Source organism: Oryx dammah, unplaced genomic scaffold, assembly GCF_014754425.2.
Source record: "Oryx dammah isolate SB20612 unplaced genomic scaffold, SCBI_Odam_1.1 HiC_scaffold_25, whole genome shotgun sequence".
Lineage (NCBI taxonomy): Eukaryota > Metazoa > Chordata > Mammalia > Artiodactyla > Bovidae > Oryx > Oryx dammah.
Genome location: NW_024070209.1, coordinates 65,887,424 through 65,912,319, shown reverse-complemented (window position 1 = coordinate 65,912,319; position 24,896 = coordinate 65,887,424). Strand labels below are relative to the sequence as shown.

At 39.4% G+C, this 24,896-nt stretch overlaps 1 protein-coding gene across 1 annotated transcript; it reads left to right on the top strand.

The window, feature by feature from the left end:
- Positions 1–793: 793 nt before the first annotated feature.
- On the top strand, positions 794–24,652 carry CNRIP1 (cannabinoid receptor interacting protein 1). Its single transcript, XM_040224121.1, has 3 exons — positions 794–1,352; positions 3,394–3,544; positions 23,656–24,652. Exons 1-3 carry the CDS (start codon positions 1,174–1,176, stop codon positions 23,818–23,820), a joined length of 495 nt encoding a protein of 164 aa, XP_040080055.1. The 5' UTR covers positions 794–1,173; the 3' UTR covers positions 23,821–24,652.
- The last annotated feature ends 244 nt before the right edge of the window (positions 24,653–24,896 follow it).

Below are 24,896 nucleotides of genomic sequence, written 5' to 3'. Positions count from 1 at the left end.
TCCGTTCCCCAGGTGTGCTCCGCGGCCCTGGTACTATCCACAAGGTGGTGCTGAAGCAGGTGATCATTCCCGGCTATCTGAAGCCATTCCCAGTGGAGCCGTGACACCACTGGTCTCCCCTTGCCTCCAAAATCTCGAGCTGTCAACCGCCTTCTGCATGCTTAATAGGCAAACCTGGACTCTGCGGGCGTCGCACCGGATGCCCTGCCAACAGTCTTTTTACTGATCTCTCCTCTTGGCCACTGTCACCATGCCTTTAGACCCATGCCAATTCCTTTGACAGGGTTATAATAGCTTATCCTACAAGATCAGTGAAAATGTATGTGATTCATTACACGGTTTCATTCTTGAGACAAGAACATGCATAATGGAAATACACACCCAAGAGAAGATGTAGCTCCTTGAATATGTATTGGTTATTTTCTTTTTCTTTTTTTTTGCGCGCATTCCTAATCCAGGATGGTTTGCAATCCACATTAGATGGAATTGCTAGTATCCTCAGCCTTGTCCCCTAAGCTTTGGAAAGACATGTTTCCTGAGATTAAAATCACTAGCTAACGGTTTCCTGCCCTGCTTTGGCCCCTCAGCCTCCTCCTGCCTGGCTGGGGCCAGATCCGCGAGCAACGGCGTCCACAGCTCTTCGCTGTGCGAGGGGATATCCAGATCCCGAAGTCTTGCGGCTGGATGTAGTGCCTCTTAAACCCAGGATCTACCCCGTTCCTTCCCATCCTCCCCTCCGCCCGCCCCGCGCTGCCCTAGGAGGAGCCTAAATGTCCGCTTCCCCCGCTGAAGGGGACTGTAATGCGTAAACAGGATTAACTCTCTCTCCTCCAGCTGCGCGGATCGGCCCGCGGCCTGCGGGCCGGAGTGAGCCCCATGGGTGCGCGGAGCGCGCGGCTCGGGGAGCGGGGGATGTGGGAGCGCCGGACCTCGGAGCTGTCCCTGGGGCCCGCTTCTTCGCCGAGGGGGGCTGGGGACCACAGCTTGCGGAGCTGCTCCTGGGAAACCGGGGCTGACGGCCGCGACGGCTCGGGCTCCTAGCGGTAGCCTCCGCTCCGCCACCTCCCTCTCCCTCCCCGCGCTTCCTCTCCGCCCACCGCGCTCCAGCCTCCCGGTCGCCGCCGGCTCAGTCCTCCGCCCCCCTGGAGCCGCCGCGCCCGCCCGCGCCCAGCCATGGGAGACCTGCCGGGCCTCGTGCGCCTCTCCATCGCCCTGCGCATCCAGCCGAACGACGGCCCGGTTTTCTACAAGGTGGACGGGCAGCGCTTCGGCCAGAACCGCACCATCAAGCTGCTCACGGGCTCCTCCTACAAGGTGGAGGTGAAGATTAAGCCCACCACGCTGCAGGTCGAGTGAGTGCGGGCGCGCGCCGCAGCTGACCGGCCCGGCTTGGGATACGCTGGGTGGAACGAGGCCCCCGGGACGGCCAGAGCCTCTTCCGGGCACCTCTTGCCTCTCACCTCGCCCGGAGGGCCCAGGAGGTTTTGTTGGGGGGAGGTATGAGGTCAGCTGTCTGCTCCCTAAGTCATCTCCTTCGCTATTCTCGCTTCCCTCCACGCCTGAAGGGTGAGGTGTTTAAAACTGCAACTGGAAGCCAGGGGATTGGGGGCTTTTTCTTGTAAATTTCTCATCCCTTCTGTCCAGCCATTGATGCGGACCCTCAGGCGGCCGGGGTAGGGCGGAGGGGAGAAGCTCGCCTTGGGCTTCACCTACCGCAATTCCGGTTCATCTCCGCCGGGTTCTGCGAGACTGAAGGAGGGAGAAAGGCTGAGTAACGAGGTATAAAATTGGGGGTGGCTGATTATTGGGGCTTCTTAAGGATGCTCGCCACTCATCCATCAGCCATTATGAGCCTGGAATCCCGGGGCTGGAAGAGCAAGACGGAGGGCAGCCTTCCCCGCTTAGGCCTAGTTTCCCTTGCCTGGTGTGTTTCTTTTTCTCCTGAATTGTCTGTTCAGCCTGGTGATGGGATTAGCAGCATCCTTACAACAAAAGGATGGTGGTGTGTGTGTATCTGTGTGTGTATCTGTGTGTGTGTGTGGCAGAAACTATCTCGTCTCTGCTATCAGAGGTTAATGTATCCAGTAAACCTCGGGCTAGAAAGTCAGTGTAGAAGAGTGCAGGAACGGGGAAGTATCCTTTACCATAAGAGGTGGAGTCCTTTACCTCTCAGCTTCTACCTAAGCAGGGTGTGAAGTCTAGTGTGGAAAGAGGAAAGAAACCACCCCGCATTTTATCTACTACCATTGGCTGAGTTCAGAAGGTGGGGTGGAGAGGGCTGATAGGTTAAGTCTCCCGCAGTAGACCTTAATTCAACAAAGTTGTATCGGCCTTCTAGGTGCCAGGCTCCAGTTGAAAGCCCTAGAATCAAACCTGGGTTGGTTCTGATGCTCTTGGTCTGTTTACTTGTCAGCATCCCCAGCAGCCCCAAGCATCCATTATCCTCACATTTCCCAGTGTTCTGTGCATCTAGATATGATCTAGACTTTTCCTTTCCCTTTTTTCCTGGCAAACCCTTCTACCAAGTTACCTAGTCTAGTTCCCTCAGGATAGTGCTCTATTTTTCAAGTTAATCTAAAAACAAATTTGTGTTAATGATAAAGCTTTTTTTTCCTGTTATACTTTAATTTTTTCAAAGTGCTTCAATGCCCTAACCAGTGGTTCTCAAACCTGAGTGTACATGAGAATCACCTGGAGGGCTCTTTAAAACACAGACGACTGAACCTGTCATAGATGTAGTAAACTCTACCACTGGAGTGGAGCTTAAGAATTTGCTTTCTGATAGGTTGGCAGGTGATACTGACATTGCTGGCCCAGGGATGACACTTCAAGAACCATTACCCTCACATGAGGAAATGATACAGTGAGAATTTTTGGTATATGCCTGGCTCGAGGAACTGTACCCCCCAAATCATGGGACCCCTAATGTTCTGTTGTTGGAACAGAAAAAAAAATTATTAGAGAACTTGTTCAGTGGTTTTGAATTCTTCCTGTGCATTAGAATCACCTCTGCAATGTTAAAATTAATTTACAAATGCCCAAACCACACCCCAAGCCAAGTGTTTGAGATAGGCTGGGTATAGCTAGATTTTTTTAAAGTTCCATGGATAAGAAACTAAAGAGGAAGACCATTGACAGAATCTGACTTAGCCTTGTACAAGTATTCTGGATGAGAATACTCATGTCAATCCAGAGAGATTAAGCAGTTGATCTAGGTTCACATGGCTAGTTAGTTGGGAAAGACAAGCTCCCTAAAGTTTCAGAACTTTCTATCACACCAAAGTGTCTCTGTTAGCCAACCCTGTGTGGTTTCTGCCCAGGGTTATGGTCCAGACCAGAACAGGGTGCCTAAGCTAATTTCTACTGTATATGATCAACTCAAGTCCATTGCAGGAACATTTCCATTGGTGGTGTGGTTGTCCCACTGGAACTGAAGTCTAAAGAGCCCGATGGGGACAGAATTGTATATACGGGAACATATGACACAGAAGGTGTGGCCCCAACCAAGAGTGGAGAACGGCAGCCCATCCAGATCACCATGCCGGTAAGGTCTACTTGGGAGTGTTGGGGTATGATGCCAAAGCAAACGGAATCCATGTAAAAGAAAATAATCACTATTTTCCCTTAAGAAAGGATATAAAATCAAATATTATGAAATGTTATATCAGCTCATAGTTGCATATGTTTGTTCATAATGTCCCAATTGTTGTTTTAGTCTCTAAGTCATGTCCAATTTTTTGTGACCCCGTGGACTATAGCCTGCCAGGTTCCTCTGTCTATGGGATTTCCCAGACAAGAACACTGGAGTAGGTTGCCATTTCCTTCGCCAGAGGATCTTCCCAACCCAAGGATCAAACCCACATCTCCCGCGTTGGCAGGCAGATTCTTTACCACTGAGCCACCTGGGAAGCCCAGTGTCTCAGTACAGTTACTTAAGTAATCCATGCTTCTCCAATGATCTGTTTTATAGTAATTTCTTTGTGGCAAAAATTTAATTCTCTCCCTACATTTTTGTTATCTGTTCCATTGATCTGCCTATACTTGTGCCACTACTGCATTGTTTGTACAGAACATGTTTGTGTATTTTACAATTGGCCACCTTACTGAACTTGCTTACTGAAATTCTTCATTCAGTGATCTTGGATTTTTCAGCTAGACAGTCATAATCTATTAATTCATATAATAGTGTCGTTTTCTGGGTTTTTTCCCTGCCCTTATTGCATTGGCTAATGTTTCTAGAATAATGTTTTCCACTAATAGTGATAATCCTTATCTCCAGTGTTTCACTATTAGATGTACTATTGGTTTCAAATATTTATCTTGTTAAAGCATCCTTTTTCTGGTTCATTAAGAGATAATTGGGAGATGTGTTGAATTTCATTTCATTCCTTTATCCATCCATCTATGGAAATAATTTGAAATATTAAACATCTCTTCATTTCTTAAAAGAAACCCTACTTAATGTCACTTATTTTTAATATGTTGTTGCATTGAAAATGCTAATATTTAAGGGTTCTAATTTTTAATTTTATTATTTTTTTGTTTGGCTGATTTATCAGCAAATATGTAAAGACTTCTTCTATATATCAGGCATTGGGAGAAGAGTGGTGAACAGAATAGATATCCCTGGCTTCATAGGACTTCTAATCTAGAGGAGGAAAACATACTTTATACAAGATTATCAATAATAAAGTGAATAATTATTATTGTACAAAATGTACTAAAAGAGTAGTGGTACCCTTGGGACATATACCAGGGGTCTTAGTCTAGCCCAGGATTTAAGGGATGGCTTTCTTAAAAGCTGAGAGAAGAGGGAACACTTGAGGAAAAAGGAGCTACAAATATCAACAGCTGGAGGAGAGCAATAAATGTGTTTCAAGGAATGAGTAGCCCAGCATAGCTTGAGCAGACAGTGAGGTTGGGACTGACTTAAGATTAAGATGGATTTAACCCAACATTGTCGGAGAAGGCAATGGCAACCCACTCCAGTGTTCTTGCCTGGAGAATCCCAGGGACAGGGGAACCTGGTGGGCTGCCGTCTCTGGGGTCACACAGAGTCGGACACGACTGAAGCGACTTAGAAGCAGCAGCAGCAGCAGCAACCCAACGTTGTAAATCAACTATATTCCAATAAAAAATTTTTTTTTACAAAAGATTAAACTGGAGAGGTAAATAGAGCTTAGATGTTACAGGGCCTGCTTATTGAATTTATCTTCATGCCTCTGGGAATCCATTGAAGGTTTGTAAATCAACTTTGGTATGCAATTTACATACAAATTGTATGTAAATATATTCACCAGGCTAGATTACTGGAGTGGGTAGCCTTTGCCTTCTCCAGGGGATCTTCCCAACCCTGGGATCAAACCCAGGTCTCCCACATTGCAGGCAGATTCTTTACCAGCTGAGCCACAAGGGAAGCGTAAATATATTAATACACCAGTTTAAAGTGTACAGTAACATAGATTTTGACTAGTGTATAATCACCACCCCAATAAAAATATAGAACATTTCTGGTCATCCTGAAAATTTCCTCCACGTCTATCTGTAGTCAATGCCCCCAGTCTTAGCCACTCTGAGCTTTTTGTCTCAATAACAGTTCTAATGGTTCTAGAATTTCATGTAAATAGAATCATAGCATTGTGCCTGATTTCTTTCACTTAGCATTATGTTGTAGTATAATGTTTTTGTTTAAGTAGTTGGTTCCTTTTGTTACTGGGTAGTATTTCATGGTAAGGATATATAAGAGTTTATTTATCCCTTTACCAATAAATGAACAGCTGGGTTGTTTGCAGCCTTTGGAGTTATAAATAAAATTGTTATGAATATTTGAATATGACTCTTAAAGTGAACATGTTTTCATTTCTCTTGAGTAAATACCTAAGAGGAGATTTAACAAATCACATGGTAAGTATATGTTTAACCATATAAGAAATATCCTGATTGTTGTACCATTTCATATTTTTACCAGCAACGTATAAAAATTCTAGTTACTTTACATACTTAATTATATCAGTCTTTTAAGTTTGGAAATGCAAAAGACCTACAAGAGCTAAAACATTTTATTTAATAATCTATATTTTAGTCTTTAAATTGGATAGCCTAAATCTTTCAGCTTGGTTTACTCAAAGTCATTTTGACTTTTCTAGGCCCTGGGCATTGTTATATAGATTTTAGCATGAACTTGTCAGTTCATTCTCCAGTTCTCCAAGAACTGGAATATTAATTGGGTTTGCAAATTGGGCAGTTTGGAAAGATTTGACACTTTAATATTGAGTCTTGTGATACATGAATATATCTGCTTATTTAGGTCTTCTTTAATTTCTCTCTATAATGCATTACAGTGTTTCCTGTACAGATTTTATACATATGTTGTTAAATTTTTCATTACATATTTCATATTTAAATGCTATTATATATGGTGGTTTACTATTTATAGAAATAAAATTGATTTTTTTCTATATTCATCTTGAATTCTGAGGCCTTGCTAATCTCACTTATTAATCCTAATAGTTGTTTGGGATTTTTTTTTTGTAGAACACTTAAGCTTTTCCATGTTTGATATAATGTCTTCTGCAAAGAAAAAGTTTTTCTTCTTCTTTTTCAATTCATATTCCTTTTATTTCTGTCTTGATGGCAATGCCTAGGACCTCCAGTTTGATGCTAAGCAGAATTGATGAGAGTGGACATCTTTGTTCCTTAATCTCAGGAAGAAAGCATTCAGTCTTTCAACACTAAGTACGATGTTAGCTGTAGGGTTTTTTATTAAATCTGTGTTATCAGGTTAATGAAGTTCCCTTCTATCACTAATTTACTGAAATTTTACTGAGAGCTTTAAAAAAATATGAATGTGTCATATGTTTTCAAAGATTCTTTCTTTACCTACTGGGATGATCATATAATGTCTTCTTTATTCTCTAGTAGATTTTATTGTTTATTCAATGTTGAAACAACTTTGAGTTATTGAATACTAGGGTAAATACCAGTTGGTCAATGGTATGTTCCCTGTATATATGACTGGATTTGATTCATTAACATTTTATTGAGGATTTTACATCTGTGTTCCTGAGAAATATTAGTCTGTGGTTTTCTTTTTTGTATTGCCATTGTCTAGTTTTGGTATCAGAATAATAATAAAATTATTTGAAAGTTGTTCACTCTTCTGTTTTCTGGAAGAGTTTATATTATTATTATTAAAATATTATTTTTATTTAATGTTGGATAGAATTCACCAATAAAGGCATGCATTTAATTTTGTTTAAAGGTTTTTAGTTACAAATTCACCTTCCTTCTTTGATAACGGGCTATTCAGGTTTTATTTCTTGAGTTAATTTTTGTAATTTGTCTTTGATATCATTCATTTATTTCAACTAAATTGTCAAATTTGTTTGCACAAAATTGTTGGTAATAATCCTCCACCATCCTTTGATGTGTTAGGATCTCTAATTATGTTCACTCATTTTTTATGTTTATAATTTTCCATTCCTCCCTTATCCTCAACCAGTCTAGCTAGAGATTTACCAATTTTATTGGCTTTTTCAAAAACCTAGTTTTGTTTTCATATGCTTCACTGACCCATTTTTCTGTTTCATTGATTTCTAATCCTATCTGAATTATCTCTTTCTTTTGCTTGCATTAAAATATTTTAATTTAGGTTATACACACAGAGGTAGAATTTGAGTTTATAAGTTAATGTTCTTACCAAATTTGAGTTATTTTTAATTTTTATTTTGCCTCAAATTCTTTCCAACTTTATTCTCTCCCTTTCTTGTAGTGCTTCAATTACACATTGGACAGTTTGGTATTATCCTACAGGTCTTTAAGGTCTTGTCCAATTTTCCTTTATGGATCTCCAAATTAGATAATTCCTATTGATGTATACTCAAGTTCACTGTTTTTCTCATCTGCCCCAATTTACTCATGCTTGTTTTCTGATTTTTTTTTCTATCATTATATTTTTCAGCTCTAGAATTTTTATCTGTATTTTCTATAGTTTCCATTTCTCAAGGTTCCTTATCTGTTTGCCCATTTTGACCGTATACCCCTTTACCTCTTTGAGCATATTTATAATTGCTTGTCTGAAATATTTATTTGGTAAATCTAGTATCTAGTCCCATTTAGAGCAAGAATGACTTTTTTCCTGAATATGGGTCATGCTTTCCTCTTTTGTGACTTGTTTGATAATATTTGATGAGACACTAAACTTTATGGATGGTATATTATTGATTTTAGTTTATTTTATTCTTCTGAGGATTATTCTCTTTTTGCGTTACATTCCAGGACTGAAGCTGCAAATTCTGTCTTTCCAGCAGGATAGCAGCTGAAATCTCTGCTTAATTTTTTTCAGCTTCCAGTTGCTGCTTTTCTAGCCTGGTCCCCTTTGTCCCAGTGGAGTTTAGCAGTCAGCTAAGGAATTGGACAGTTTATACTACGATTTTAGTATCCATCCACCCTCAGTTTCCTCTAAATTTCCAGTTTCTCTGCCATTCCTGAGCCCTTTGCTTTGGTACTTTCAAGCCATTAAGGCTTCAACTTCTCAGGTTTGGGAATGCATTCAATTAAAAAAAAAAAAAAAAAAAAAGGCAGCAAACTTCCAAATCTTATTCAGCATAACTTTCTCTTTCAAGAATAGACGCTTCCCTTAGATGAAATCAACCCTGCCAACACCCTGATCTGGGACATCTGAGGAGCCTGGCGTGCTATAGTGCAAGGGGTCGCAGAAGAGTCAGACACGACTTAGCGCCTAAACCACCACCAACCTCTTGAACTATGAAACAATAAATTTCTGTTGTTTGGTGGGGGGAAATAGACTCTTTACTGGTTTGTCTGCTTTTTCAAGCAGGAAAAACCCCCTCCCAGCAGCCTATACATGGCGATTAGCCTGTAGAATTATGGCGTAATCATGGTCAGATTTTGGGTCTCTTCTACAGCTCTCTTGCTTCCAGGATTTTCTCCCTAAATTTCCAGCTGCTCTTCCAGCCTAGGACACTCTTCTCCCTTTTCCAGTAGATAAAACTGCTGTTTCCTTCTGCCAGAACTGCCTGTGATTGGGGAGCACCCTCAGACAAAAAATCACGGGGACAGTTCTTAATTGTTAGAATTGAGATCCTTTAAGAGTAACTGATTTCTGTCTTGCTTTCAGTTGCTTTTTAAAGGCATCAAATAGCTTTTGTTTACATTTTATCAGTTTCTTACAAACTTACATCTTTGTTAGTTTCATCTAGCAGTTCCACTCCACTATTATCACCATTTTAAAAAACATTTCAATGTAGGACTTCCATTTCCTGGTAACGGTGATAAGATTTGCCAGTTGTTAAAAATCAGTCTAGTAGCAATGTGTAGATTAGAAGGGGAAATGGGCAAAGGACGTGACAGTTTAAGATGAGATGTTAGAGTTAATCGCTTTATAAAATGAATTGGGCACATTTTCATAGTTTGTGCTCTGAAACTATTTACATGGTGTATGATTTAGCTGTTATTTGAAAGTCTGACAGAATTTCCCCATAAAAGACAGGATCCAAAGTAAAGATATTTGGAAAGAATATCCATAACTTTCAACTTAGTCCATAAGTTTGCCTTTGGAGAGACTTTGAAGATTTCATTGAGTCCATTTTAGTTGGTTTTCTGAGAAAACCATCCATTTCTACAGAGGCACATTTTAAAAGGTATTTTTAGACCCCTAAAAAAATATTTGAAGATCACATATCCAGTAAAAGACTGGTGGATCAAAATAAATTTCTTTTGTATCAAAGAAGTATCCTTCTAGTGTATCAAGAATAGCATATGTATCAATAATTAGAGTTAAAGGAATGATTAACTGGAAGCAGAATTGCAAATGCTTATCAGAATTTTATTTTTGTTTATTTTTATTTTTTTAAATTTTATTGAAGTTTAGTTGATTTACAGTGTTGTGTTAATTTCCTCTGTACAGCTAAGTTACTCAGTCATATATGTTTATATTTTCCAGAAAATCCTGGAAAATCCTGGAAGACTATATATATATATATAGTCTTTTTCATAGTCTTTTCCATTATAGTTTGTCATAAAATATTGAACATAGTTCCCTGTACTCTACCGTATGACCTTGTTGTTGTTTTTCTATCCTATATATAATAGTTTGCTTCTGCTAATCCCAAACTTCCTTTCCTTCCCTCCCCTACTCTCTCTCCCCCTTGGCAACCACAAGTGTGTTGTCTATATCTGTGAGTCTGTTTTTGTTTCATAGACACGTTGATTTGTATAGTAGTTTAGATTCCACATGTAACTGATCTCATATGGTATTTGTCTTTTTCTTTCTGACATACTTTGCTTAGTGTGATAATCTCTAGGTCTATCCAAGTTGCTGCAAATGGCATTCTTTCATTCTTTTTGATAGCTGAGTAATATTCATTCTGTGTGTGTACCACATCTTCTTTATCCATTCATCTGTCAAAGGACATTTAGGTTGTTTCCATGTCTTGGCTAAATGGTGCTGCTTGAACATAGGGATGCATGTGTCTTTTAAAACTTTACTTTGGTCTGGGCATATGCCCAGGAGTGGGGTTGCTGAACCATATGCCAACTCTATGTTTAGTTTTTTGGGAGAAACTCCATACTGTTTTCCATAGTGTCTGCGCCAATTTACATTCCCACCAATGGTGTACAGATCTCCGCCCCTTGTCCAGCATTTGTTATTTGTAGACCTTTTAATGATAGCCATTCTGACTGGTGTGAAGTGGTACCTCATTGTAGTTTTGATTTGCATTTCTCTAATAGTGATGTTGAGCATCTTTTCATATGGCTATTGGCCATCTATCAGAATTCTAATGAGAGCTCAAAAGGCCAGTGAGCTGACTTTAAGTTGTTCATTCTTTCACTGAACTGGTACTGAGCACTGGGTCAGGTACAGAGGCAGTCACAATAGATGAGACTGTATCCTGTTCCAGGTGGTCACAGGACAGGAGCGGAGACCTCCCCTCCCCACCTTCTCCCTGGAGCCAGTATGGGCTGAGGGGAGCAGAGCTATAACTTCCTCTGGTTTTAAAATGGTGTGGAGTCACACTTCTTTTGCTGTAAGTGTAAAAAGAACACTAGGGAGAACGATTAACAAACAATTTAGAACTTGGTTAAAAACTTAATTGGATTTGTAAACTAAGAACATCTACATTATTTTGAATGAGACTGAAACATGGTATTTTTTTTAATGTGAGTATAATTTAAACATATCCATATCCACATCACAAATCATACTGTGATTTTATTGCTCACAGTAGGTCTGGATTGCCTGTCCAGGTACCTGCTGAAAGGCTGGAGAGCTTTTAAGTTACTGAGTGCCTTTGGGATGTGTTGTGGGGAAAAGAATCTCTACACTCTTAACTCAAGAATCCTGAGTGCCATCTGTAAAGCCTAGATTCTTCCATATAATTTCCACTCTAGAAGAAGCAGGTGATTGATAGTTGAATTTTCCAGCAGTGATCACATAGCATTAGGTTTGAGCATTGGCCATGCATTTGTGTTTTATTTGTAGTAGGCTGATTCTCAGGAAAACAATGGAAGTTAGAGGTTTTCTGATTATGTCAGCAGCTCTGGTATTAAATTTAAATGTACACTCTAGTGGTGAAGCTTTCAGCTAGTTTCATCATTATCCTGTGACATTTTTAAGTTACCATTATTATGACTCAAATTTTAAGAAGTGTAGACATAACATATTCTCACAGGCAACACCAAAACCTTGAATTATCCAGGTAAATACAGTCAGTTAAGCAGCAAGTTCTTGGATTATTAAATTTACATACTTTATCAAGGGAAACATCAGTGGTATGGGTGCCCGAGGAAACCTCTAGAATGTCAGAATTAAAACTGGAAGTTATGAAGGTATTAGGATGCCATCTTCTATAATTAGCTGTGTGTTAGCCCCTCAGTTGTGTCCAACTCTTTCAAACGCCATTGACTGTAGTCTGCCAAGTTCCTCTTTCCATGGGATTCTCCAGGCAAGAATACTAGAGTGGGTTGCCATTCCCTTCTCCAGGAGATCTTCTTGACCCAGGTATTCTGCATTACAGACAATTCTCTATCATCTGAGCCATGAGGGAAGCCCCATAATTAACTGTGATCCCAGGCAGTGGGATCCCAGGCTTAACTCAGTGGGCCTGTTTCTTTAATACAAATAGATGGATTCTACTCTTTGATCACTAAGACCACTGTCAGCCCTAAAATGGTATAAAAATTATAAACTTACCCTTAGGGTATGATACTAGTTATTTGCTGAAGAAGTCAGATTCTCAAATACTGTCATTTAGGATGACACCAACTAGGACTGAAATCCAACAAATCCATATAGGATTCCTTTCTGGTTGGGTATAGGCATGCCGAGAAGTATGGCAATGCATTCCAGCATCTCAAGGGATTTGCGTGTTTCTTTAAAAACTGAAATATCAAGATAAGATTCAGAAATGTGAGCAAACTTTTAAAGCACCAGTAATCCCTACATTTTTATTTGGTTCATTTTCAGATTAACTTCCACATAAATACATTCTATAGTTGCAATCATTTTTAATATATATTGTCCAACTTTCTACATATTTTTAAAATTTTAATGGTAATATAAGACTGTATCACAATGTATCATGATTAGACTTACCCAGATATTAGATATATTGATTGTCCCATCATAAAAAGTGCTATAATGTAAAACTTTATATATGTATATACATATATACATATATATATATCCACCTCAATCTGAGTAAAAATATTCAGTCAAAAGAAGTGAATCTTTAAGGCTCGTCTCCAATATAGCATTTTGGTATTTGTTTTTTTAAGTTGTACATACTATTTTACAATGTTGCTAGCAATGAAGAAGCCTACTGACTTTGTTATAATCATGACATCACTGAGAATTACTTCAAATGTAATAGATATTTTAGTTTACTTTTCACTATCGCAAGAATGAACATTTCTACATGTCAATTTAATTTTGTTTCTTCTATAGATTGTTCTTTCATGTTTTGTCAATGCTTCTGTTGGAAATTATTTTTTTAAATCACAGACTCCTAATAAAGAAAAGAAAATCTGTCATATCTATCCTATTTCTCTTACTTTTGCTCTATTTTATTTTCCATTGTGTCGAAATAAAATTACACTAAAATTGTTTATTTTTTATTATGATTTCTTCTTTTAAAATGAAGATGGTTATTTTTTCATAGTCAACAGTCTATTTTGGCTTTCCCATAATTTTAGATTTTATGTGACTTAACTTTCCTCTAATTCAAACTTCATTTATGTTTATATTGTACATCATTTCCAAAAGATTTAAAATGGTATTTCACATTTTATGAGTCCAAGCAGTAAAGCCTAGGTCCTTAAATATAGTTTCTACTCTAGAAGAAGCAGATGATTGATTGTTCCAACAATGATCATACAGCTTTTGGTTTGTGCATTGGCCATGCATCTGTATTTTATCAATGATAGGCTGATTCAATTACAGTTGAAATTAGAATTATTATTAACTGAAATTAGAAGTTTTCCTGTAAGCAGCTGAAATGTTAAGTGAAAATTTCATTTTAGTGATGAAAGCCTTGCATATGCTTTAACACTATCCTATGACAGAACTTTTGTCAAGCTTAAATATTATACATTGCTGACACAACCACTTGCACAAGTAATAAGGAAGTCTTGAGATGTCCAGGTAAAGTCAATTAATCAAGTAAGTGAAGCTAGCAAGGAAAGCTGAATTAAAACAACTTCTTATAAGTCTAAGGTTACCTCAAGATAGTTTCTCAGATTTTTAAACTTTGGATAAATGATGCTAGGATAATTGACTATTTGGGAGGCTCTGTTCTTCTTTTCTGATGCCTTCCCTTCTTTCCTGATCAAAAAATATTTCAGATGGATTATGAGATTATCTCTAAAGCAACTTTGTAAAAAAAAATCAAAATGAAAAGAATGTATCTAAACCTAAAAGAAATGGAAGAAATCCAAAGATTAAAAATGGAAAACTCTGATTACATAAATGTAGATTTCCTGTTAAACATTGTAAACAAAGGTAATTAAATTTTCCTTAAAAGGCAAATGATACTTGGTGACACGTGAAAAGCTTGTTTATAACATGGATGGTTAAGCAGTGTTGCCTCGATTAACCACTGCCTGTGCAGACAATGCTGCAGCCTTGAAGCTGAACTCAGGATGTTATCAAATGCCATCTGACTTAGATTAGTGGCAGTGATCTCTTTATTCACATAATTCCAGAGGCCCTGGCACAGGGAATTAATGAATGATACCCAACTCTGAGGGCTTCCCTGACAGCTCAGTGGTAAAGAACCTGCCTGTACAGGAGGAGCCTCTGTACAGGAGACAGAGGGGATGTGGGTTCCATCCCTGGGTGGGGAAGATCCCCTAGAGAAGGAAATGGCAGCCCACTCCAGTATTATTGCCTGGGAAATCCCACAGAGGAGCCTGATGGAGGGCTATAGTCCATGGAGTCACAAAAGAGTTGGACACGGCTTAGTGACTAAACAACACGCAACTCTAAAAGCTCTCCACCCCCATTTCAAAGAGTATTGCTGACTTGTATTTTAATGGGACTAATTCTCCACTTAGTCCCTTCAAGGAGAGAGCTCAAAGGGAGATTCTGTCTGCATTATGATAGTCATCACATTATTCCCCTTTTGTTTGGCCCTCTTAGATAGGAGCTGGGGATAGTTTGGAGGAATGAGACAAGCAGTACATGAGCTTGTTGTGAACCTGTGTTGTGCTGGAAGGTGGCCTTACCCATGCGTTCCCAAATGTAAAATGTGTTCCTCATGTCAACTCTTTCTAATATTTTGGCACAATCCGTTACTTCATATATAAAGAATTCTTAGAAACCAGTAAGGAAGAGAACCTTACTGGCCATAGGAAGTTGAAAGAGAAGGACATGGGAAATTGAAAAATAAGCAAAAAATAATAGGCTAAAGGAATGCAAATCACCAATAAATATTAAAAATGACAATTTCACTATTGATAAATATATATATAAATAACATAAGGCCAATTTTCACCCACAAAATTGGCCAAATAGTAAAAATACTACTACTAATTCAGTGCTAGTATATTTCTTTATGAAATATGATTTACTCTAAATTGATTTGGGGTCCTGCAGACTTGCTGAATTTGCTTGTTAATTGCTTCATAGTTTTTGCACACATATTTTTATCGTGAATTGAAAGTTTTGTTTCCCTTTTTCCCCCCTCTTGCCTTAAGATACTGACTTAGGGCCACTAATACAATGCTGAACAGGAATAGAAGCAACTGCTCTCCTTGCCTTATTTCCATCTTATAGGAAAAGGACTTGCTTCACTTAACGTTGAAGGTGATGTTAGCTATTGTTTTTTTATTGATGGCCCTTAATCAGACTGAAGAAATTTTCTTCTATTCCTAGTTTGCTGAGAGTTTTTATTATATATATGATAATAAAGTATAAGGATGGTAAAAGGTATAAATAAGGATGGTATAAGTATAAATAAGGTTCAGTTCAGTTCAGTTCAGTCGCTCAGTCGTGTCCGACTCTTTGCGACCCCATGAATCACAGCACGCCAGGCCTCCCTGTCCATCACCATCTTCTGGAGTTCACTCAGACTCAGGTCCGTCGAGTCCATGATGCCATCCAGCCATCTCATCCTCAGTCGTCCCCTTCTCCTCCTGCCCCCAATCCCTCCCAGCATCAGAGTCTTTAATAAGGTATAAGGAAGTTGAATTACCACATGTTCTTTCTGCATTTATTGATATGATTACATAGTGTTTCTCCTTTATTTTGTTAATATGCAGGTTACATAGATTTTCAAATATTGAACCATCCTTGAGTTCTGAAGATAAACCTCCAATGTAATATCCTTATTATGTATTGCTGGATTTGATTTACAAATATTTCAAGCAAATAAAATTATATGTAAGTTTTATGCATAAATCCATGAGGAATTTTTGTCTGCAACTTTCCTTTACCCATAATATCCCAGGTTTTGGTATCAGGGTAACAGTGGCTTCACAAAATGAATTGAGAAGTATTCCTTCCTCTGTTACGTAGAATCAGTATTTTCCCCTTAAGTGTATGAATTTATCAATGAAGCCACTGAGCCTGAAATTGTCTTCCTGGGAAGAATTTTAATTACAAATTCAGTTTCTTTGGTAGTTAGAGATTTAGTGATAGTTTGTGTCTTTCAAAGAATTTGTACATTTGTATACCAAATATATTGGTATATGTTGCTGTTTAGTCTCTAAGTTGTGGCCAACACTTTTGCAACCCAATGGACTGCACCCTGCCAGGCTCCTTGGTCCTTGAGATTTCCTAAGCAAGAATACTGGAGTGGGTTTCCATTGCCTTCTCCCAGGGATCTTCCCAGTGCAAGGACTGAACCCATGTCTCATGCATCGGCAGGCAGATTTTTTACCACTGAGCCACCAGGGAAGCCCATATTGGTATAACGTTCCTAATCTAAGGATCCCATGTTGTTACCAATATAGGATCAATAGTGATAGCATCTTTCATTCCTAATATTGGTAATTTGCTTTCTTTTTCCTGCTCTGTTTTGCTGGGATTTATCAATTTTAAAGACAGTTTTTAAAGAAGATTTTCGTTTCATCAGTTTTTCTTTACTGTTTTTCCTTTTTCTGTTTAATTGGTTTCTGCTCTTTATTGTTTTTCTTCCTCTTACTGCTATACAGCTAAAATTAAAAGAACTGGCAATGTCAGCTTTTGGAGAGAATGTATCAATAGAACAACTGGAAGTCATATTGCTGGTGGGAAAGTAAAATGACACAGTCACTTTGGAAAAGTGTAACAATTTCTTATGAAGTTAAGCATACTTATAAGACTTAGAACTTTTAACCCTATATATTCAGCTAAGAGAAATGGAAAATAAGGATTTACTAATAAAACTTCAAACAGTACAGGAATAGAGATGTTCGGAATCCAGTAGGAATTGGTAGGTCATACCACAGTTAAAAGTCATAGATGCTCATTTATACTGAATTTGTTTACTAATGAAGTAACATCATGTCTCTATCAATACAATAAGTTCATTCTGTGCTCCTAAGTCAGTGAATTTCTGAGTCAATTTCTGAATTTCACATGTCACCGGTGAAACTGAGTAGAATGGTGAATGGAGAGAAGTACTCTGGGGATTCTAGGTCATATGGTTGTAAGACCACCACAGAAATTGTTTAAAACAAATTCTTCAGGACTTCCTTGGTGGTACAGTGATTAAATATCTGCCTTCCAATTTAGGAGACATGAGTTCAATCCCCAGTCCGGGAAGATTCCACATGCCATGGGGCAGCTAAGCCCATGTGCTACAGTTACTAACCCCACACTCTAGAGCCCATGAGCCACAACTACCAAAACCACACGACAGCTACCGAGCCCAAGTGCCGCAACCCAGAACCTTTGTGCCTAGAGCCTTTTCTCTTCAACAGGAGAGGCCACCACAATGAGAAGCCCATGTACCGCAAGTAGAGAGTAGCCCCTGCTCTCCACAACCAGGGAAAGCCTGCACAGAGTAACAAAGACCCAGCACAACAGAAAAGCAATGTTAATAAAATATTTACTGTTTATTAACAAGTCAAGATTCCTCACTTATTACTGAGGATAACAAATGAGTCTCCTCTCCTTAGAATCTGATGGGTTCCCCTTCACACTGGTTGCCAAATAAAAGTGTAGCAAGGCTTGTAACTTGTAAGAACACTAAAGTAAATAAAATGTCCAGGTATATAGTAGAGTGTCAATTTCAGAATATGATAGACTGGGTGGCTTAAACACCAGATATTTATTTCTCACAGTTCTGGAGGCCGGAAATTCAAGATCAAGGTGCCACCAGACCTGGCGTCTGATGAGAACACTCTTCCTGATTCATAGACAGCTTCTTTCTTACTGTGTTCTCACATGAAGGAAGGGAGAAACAGATCACCCCTCTTATGTCTATGTTTATAAGGGCACTAATCCTATTCATGAGGGCTCCATCTTCCTGCCATAATTACTTCTGGAAGATCCCACTTCCAAATACCATCACTGGGGATTTAGGCTGCACCATATGAATTTTGGGGAGATACAGTCAGTCTGTAGTGGCCTCCTAAAACATTCTACACATGACAATTCATAGATGTTCTTCTCATTCAGGGAGAAAAAAGAAACACTGTTCAGTAGCATGTAGCTCATTTGCTTGTACACTGGTTATCATTTTCTGGATGAAAATTAGAAAACCTAGGTTCTTGACTTGCTCCTACCACTAGCTGTCTGCACAGTACTAGAGCAACTCACTTAACCTCTCTGAATTAGTTCTTTCGTCCACAAAATGGAGATGTTAAAACCAGTCACAAGACTGAATGAGATTAAGTGATAGTAATTGTGTATTTTAAAAAAGAGAGCTATTAAATGCACAGAATTATACTGTCTAATTGCGTCACTGGGGAGCTTGCCTGGGTAGATTTTCCTTGGAAGGCACAGATGGGTTGGGAGAGGGTAGAGAGCTGTGTAGTTGTTTCTGTTCTTCAAAAACAATGTCGGCTTTGAAGACCCCATCTGTTCTTAGCCAGAACAGAAGAAATCCTGAGTTAGGTAGAAATGGCCAGGAAATAGAGCTCCAGAAGGAAGAATAGAAAGAGCGCTTATGAGAAGTTAAAACAATTAAGATGTGGGAGAGAGGAAAATATATGCCTAGTCAGCAGCAGTTAAGTTTACTATAACATGACCTTGAATCCAACATTAATAAAAGAGAAACAAAGTAGAATTTTTAGCTGTGACTTGCTGTCAACATATTTCTGTTTTGATTTACTGTGTTACTGAGAATTCTTGGATGGAGACTTTCTTAGCTGTAAGGTTACTCAGATGTAAGTGTAGTGCCTTAAGGGCTTTCATTTTTATTTATTGCCTGTGGTCATAATCATCTTTGTTTGTTTTTGTGACTAACTTTTATTTATATCTATTTCCAAAAAGGCCACAGTATTGTTTCTCCCACTTAGCTAACCTTGTTTCAAGCTGCTCCTGTGAAAGTTTAGTTGGTGCTTATAAAATATTTTTATAACTTAATTCAGTTGCACTTAAAATGTACAGTGTCTTACGTTGGTAAAAAATAATAGTAAGTCATCTCGGTGATTTGTAAAATGAGATATCAGTTTATTATTACCACTTAAGGATGGTATTATAAACAAAGTTGTAATGTTTTCATTAGGATATATGTATCCTTAAATAGATTTTATTAAATCCCTAGGGTTTGAGGGATATTCGTGTTTATTTTTCAGGGGTGATAGATCCATTTCACCACTTAAAATATTCTTTCTGCTTATAAGAGTAACATATTTATTGCAGGAAATCTAAGTAGAAAGATAGAAAAAGTTTACTTTGGGAACTATTGTTAATATTTTTCCATTTTCTTTTCTCTATACATCTTAGTGTAGTTGAGCTCATTTTCAGCCATCTTTTTTCTGTTAACATTGTTTTAATCATCTTCTGTCATCATTAAAACTAAATTCCTGGGCTTCCCTGGTGGCCCAGTGGTAAAGAACCCATCTGCCAATGCAGAAACACAGTTTCAATCCCTGAATGGGGAAGATTTGACATGCCACTGGGCACCTAAGCCCATGTGCCACAGCTACTGCGCCTGCCCTCTAAAGCCCACCAACCACGACTACTGAGCCCGCGCACTGCAGCTACTGAGCCCGCATGCCTCAGAGCACATGCTCCCCAACAAGGAGCCACCACAGTGAGACTTTCAAAGCATAGCCCCCACTCACCGCAACTAGAGGAAAGCCTGCACAACAGCAAAGACCCAGCACAGCCAAAGCTAAATAAATAAATAATACATTTTTAAAAAAACCTAAATTTCTGTTTAGTGATTATACATATTCAGAGTACAGATATACCACCATTTTTCATAATACTTTCCTAAAGTTTTAGGCTTAAATTGCTTCTGGTATTTGAAAATGTTTGCTAAGTTGATAGGTGAACAAGATACAAAACTCTGAAAGTTTGTATTTCTTTAATTACTAATAATACTGCTGCTGCTAAGTCGCTTCAGTCGTGTCCGACTCTGTGAGACCCCATAGACGGCAGCCCGCCAGGCTCCCCCATCCCTGGGGTTCTCTAGGCAAGAACACTGGAGTGGGTTGCCATTTCCTTCTCCAATGCATGAAAGTGAAAAGTCAAAGTGAAGTCACTCAGTCATGTCCGACTCTTATATTTTTCAGAGTTAGCCAATTTTTTTAATGAACTGTTCAGTTTTATCCAAATGTTCTTAGTAGTTCTTAACATATGTTATGTTAAGGATATTAGCTATTTGGTAAAACTTGTAAATATAATTTGGCTTAACATTTTTTCTGATTATGAAAGTAAAGTTTGATCATTAAATCTTTAAAGTACCAATAAGTACATAGAAGAAAATGAAACTTATTCCATCAGCATTAACATGTGTAATTTTTTAAATTTAATTTATTTATTGGCTGCACTGGGTCTTCGTGGATGCATGCAGGCTTTCTCTAGTTGCAGAGAATGGGGCTTCTCTCTAGTTGTGGTGGATGGGCTTCTCATTGCTATGACTTCTCTTGTTGCAGAGCCTAGGTTCTAGGCGGAGAAGGCAATGGCACCCCACTCCAGTACTCTTGCCTGGAAAATCCCATGGACGGAGGAGCCTGGTAGAGTCAGACACGACTGAGCAACTTCACTTTCACTTTTCACTTTCATGCATTGGAGAAGGAAATGGCAACCCCCTCCAGTGTTCTTGCCTGGAGAATCCCAAGGACAGCGGAGCCTGGTGGACTGCCGTCTCTGGGGTTGCACAGAGTCGGACACGACTGAAGCGACTCAGCAGCAGCAGCAGCAGGTTCTAGGTGCATGGGCTTCAGTAGCTGTGGGCCCTGGCTCAGCCGCTTCTCACAGGCTCTAGAGCACAGGCTCATTAGCTGTGGTATGTGTGCTTAGTTGCTCCACAGCATGTGGGATCTTCCTGGACCAGGGACCGATCTCGTGTCCCTACACTGGCAGGCAGGTTCTTAACCACTGGACCACCAGGAAAGTCCATAACATGTATAATTTTAATGAAATTAATGCTAGACAGTCTTGTTGGTACTCTGCTTAGCTCAGGTAACAATACAGAATAATAGAAATTTTTTATTTAAATATTTACATTTAGAATTGCTATATAGTATTCCACTATATAGATATGCCATAATTAATTAAGGATGGAAATTTAGTATTTAGTTTTTCACTATTCCGAACACTGTGATGTCAAGATAAATTGTAAGTGAAATTGCTTTACCCAAGTATGTTCACAGCTTTACTTGATACAAATTACCCTTCCAAAAGGCTGTGTAATTCAGTTCCCATTGGCAGGGTTAAGAGTACCTGTCTCCTTGTTGCTCATTAAAGAAAAAAAATTGCTAATTTTTAATCAACTTTGTTGTATAGCTTACATATAATAAATATACCCATTTTAAGTATACTGATTAATGAGTTTTAACAAACACATACACGTGCTCTTGTAACCACCACCCCAATCAAGATGTAAAATGTTTCCGTCACCTGCAATAAGTTGCCTCTGGCACATTTTCATCAATCATCTATCCCCTCCTCCTACCTCAGGTAACCTTCGTAACCACAGATATTTCCTCTCAGCATAGATTATATTCTGGGGCTTCCCTGATGGCTCAGCAGGTAAAGAATCCACCTGCAGTGCAGGACACACGAGATGCGGTTTCAATCCCTGAGTCAGGGAGATCCCCTGGAGTAGGAACTGGCAACCCACTCCAATATTCTTGCCTGGAAAACTCCATAGACAGAGGAGCCTGGCATTCTATCACTACAAACTATATAGATATATATATATATGTACAAACATATATGGAATCATACAGTACATATATTCTTTGGGGTTTGGATTCTTTTGCTCAGTAGGACTTTGAAATCAAACTTTATTGCTGCCTGAATCAGTATGTTCTATTTTATTGTTAAGTAAAAAGCCTTTTTATATTAATAGATATACCAAAATGTGTCTATCAGCAGGTAAATGATGGAACATTTGGGTTGATTCCAGTCTAGGGCTTTTGTGAATAAAGCTGCATATTTGTGCACAGATCTTTAAGTTATGACTTTCTAAAAAGAGAGACTTCATTTTCTTAGCTGAGAAAAGATTTGTGGACTCGAGGTACATCATCCACTGTTACAAGTCAAGCGAATTTTCCAAAGGCAAGCCAGGCCTTGTTTTGGGATCAGATTAACAAGATGAGGCAATGGTGCAGGATATAATTTTGAAAGCATCTTGGAAAGCTATCTGGGAAGCACCTGATCACCCTCCCCCTGTGGCAGCCGCAAGCAGAAGGCTCCTATTGCTCACTGCCCTCCCCCCTCCATGTCTTCTGGCTCCTGACAAGTCTAAGAACCCTACTAAGGCAGTCCCTGTAACCTCCCATGACAAGGGAGGGTCAGAGGAGAAAATAACAGCAGGCATCATGCTACTTAATGCCAGGTCCCCTAAATAGCTCCAGGAGATGGTGGCAGGGTCAGGCTACCCCGCAGGCCACTTGAGCCCCTGCCCAGTGGCCTCTAGGGTATTCTGTACCCTCTTCTCAGCTACATGAGAATTGTGTGCTCATGACTCGAGAATTCTGTGCAGTGTTTTCAGGGCCTATCTTCTGGAAGAAGAAGGCAAATTTCTTGAGAGCAAGGAGCATCCCTTATACAAATATTTCTATGTGCAAGGCACACAGTAGGTACTCAACTGTGGCTTTAGATAATGTATAATCAAAACCTGAGGCATGGGCATGGCTTATAAACACTCAATAGTACTTGAAAGTTAGCATCTTTAGCAAGCACATGCTTTCAATAAGATAGGTATTCCTGGAGTTGAAATTAATGATGGGAGGGCAGTTGTATCTTATGTTTAGTCATGATGTACACACGTTATTTTGTACAACTGTTTTTTGAAACAGAAACCAAAAACAATCATTAAACACCATTCCCTCTCTTCTCTTCCCAATCTCCCTTCTATGGCAAGCTCTGAAATTCTGAGATTCTAAGAGCCGTTTCCAGAACTTAAATTTGGGAAACATATACATTTGGGGAGTTATTTTTATTAAAGGCAATATCATAGCAAATGCAATAAGTGTATTGGGAATATGATTTTATAGAGAAATAAATGACTTACAGATAGCTTTTCAGGAAACTCTCTCTGGTAACAAAGGAAGATCGGTTGTTAGAGTAAAAGGCCTAAGCTTTTATCACAGGAGCCCAGAGTAATTATACTGGTTACTAAAACGTGAGGGGCAGAGTGTAGGGAGGAGAGTTAGTCATTGCAAACCTCTTACTTAGTGCAGGAATCCTTTATTCTTGCAGCAGTCCACATCGGTCAGGTCACAATGTTACTGTAAACCTCCAACAAGGTGAATGTTATTCTCTGTTCTGCAACATTTTACCTCTCTATGAATAGAAAAGTGTACTCTTAAAAGTCAGAACCTTGAAAATGGGCTGTGCTGTGTATTTCAGGTAACATTCTTACCTCGAAGCAAAAACAATAGAATGTGAAGGTTAAAGTAAAAGAAACAGCTCTAATATGGAGTCAGATTTGTTCTTCCCTATTACACCTCTTCCACGAACACCAGCTCTTGTCTATTGCTAGTGGCAGAATGAGTTTTTGATGGGGTGTGTTTCTTTTCCCTCAGTTCACTGACATTGGGACCTTCGAGACGATGTGGCAGGTCAAGTTCTACAATTACCACAAGCGAGATCACTGCCAGTGGGGAAGTCCCTTCTCCGTCATTGAGTATGAATGCAAGCCCAACGAGACCCGCAGTCTCATGTGGGTGAATAAGGAGTCCTTCCTCTGAAGATAGTACTTTCTGATGCGGCTGGACAGTCTCTTCAGAGATCCACTTGTAGATGACCCAGCACAAGCCTTCACCGAGGCACTCCACACCATTGCTGTGTCCTGTTGGTGCCAAGGACCCATTAGCCCCGATTATTTTTGAAAGTGTAATTCCCCTCTGATTCAATATCCCTGACACAAAAGATTGTGATGTTCCCTGCCCAAGAGGCTCTCTTTGTGTATTCTGTATTGGTATCCCTGCCTCCATTTGTTTTGGTCACCCTGGTGACCTCTTGGAGGACCATCATGGAATCTGCAGGCCCTGTCCCGCACTTAACTTCTCCACTGATGACTGTGCTGTTTTGTTTCCAAGTTGAGTGCTTCCCTCTTTTTTGTTAAATGTTAAATAAAAAATAACAATGTGCGTGGGTTCCATCCCAAGTGTGCTCTGGTAACATGTAGCTTGCAATGTTTCCCAACTCTCAAAGCAGGCTTTGTGAAAATGTGATGCAAACAGCAGTCAATGGGACTCAAGTGTTGTGCTTTCTATAAACAGCTTGGCTTTTTCAGGAAGGATAATGACAGAAGAAAAGGACAAATGTTTAAGGATTTATAACTTAGTAAAAACTCAAGTAATGTGTTGTGCTGTGGCCTAGTGGAAGTGGGAAAGGGCCTTGTGTGGACCACTGTTAAGGTGACCAAAAGTGACAAGGTTACCTTTTTGGTAAGTGATTGTGGTGTCCAAACAGGCATACTGATGGCCTCCCTACATTCCCCTTCACTTGAACTTTGTAAAACTGTGTATGGAAATGTAATCAACTTTTGATATTTCTTAATAAAGATATTGAAAATCATCCTTGACTTACCTTCTTAGTTTGGGCAATATCTGTTCAGCAGGTAGACCTCTGCTTCAGGTCAGCTCTACTAAGACTGTTCCTGAGTGCAAATTGGTACTGGTAACTGCATGGTGGTGCTGCTGCTACATCGCTTCAGTCGTGTCCAACTCTGTGTGACCCCATAAACAGCAGCCCACCAGGCTCCGCCGTCCCCTGGGATTCTCCAGGCAAGAACACTGGGGTGGGTTGCCATTTCCTTCTC

Coding starts and splice junctions, on each gene's coding strand:
- CNRIP1 (XM_040224121.1), top strand. CDS start 1,174: ATGGGAGACCTGCCGGGCCTCGTGCGCCTCTCCATCGCCCTGCGCATC. Junction 1,353..3,393: donor CCCACCACGCTGCAGGTCGA/GTGAGTGCGGGC, acceptor AGTCCATTGCAG/GAACATTTCCATTGGTGGTG. Junction 3,545..23,655: donor CCATCCAGATCACCATGCCG/GTAAGGTCTACT, acceptor CTTTTCCCTCAG/TTCACTGACATTGGGACCTT.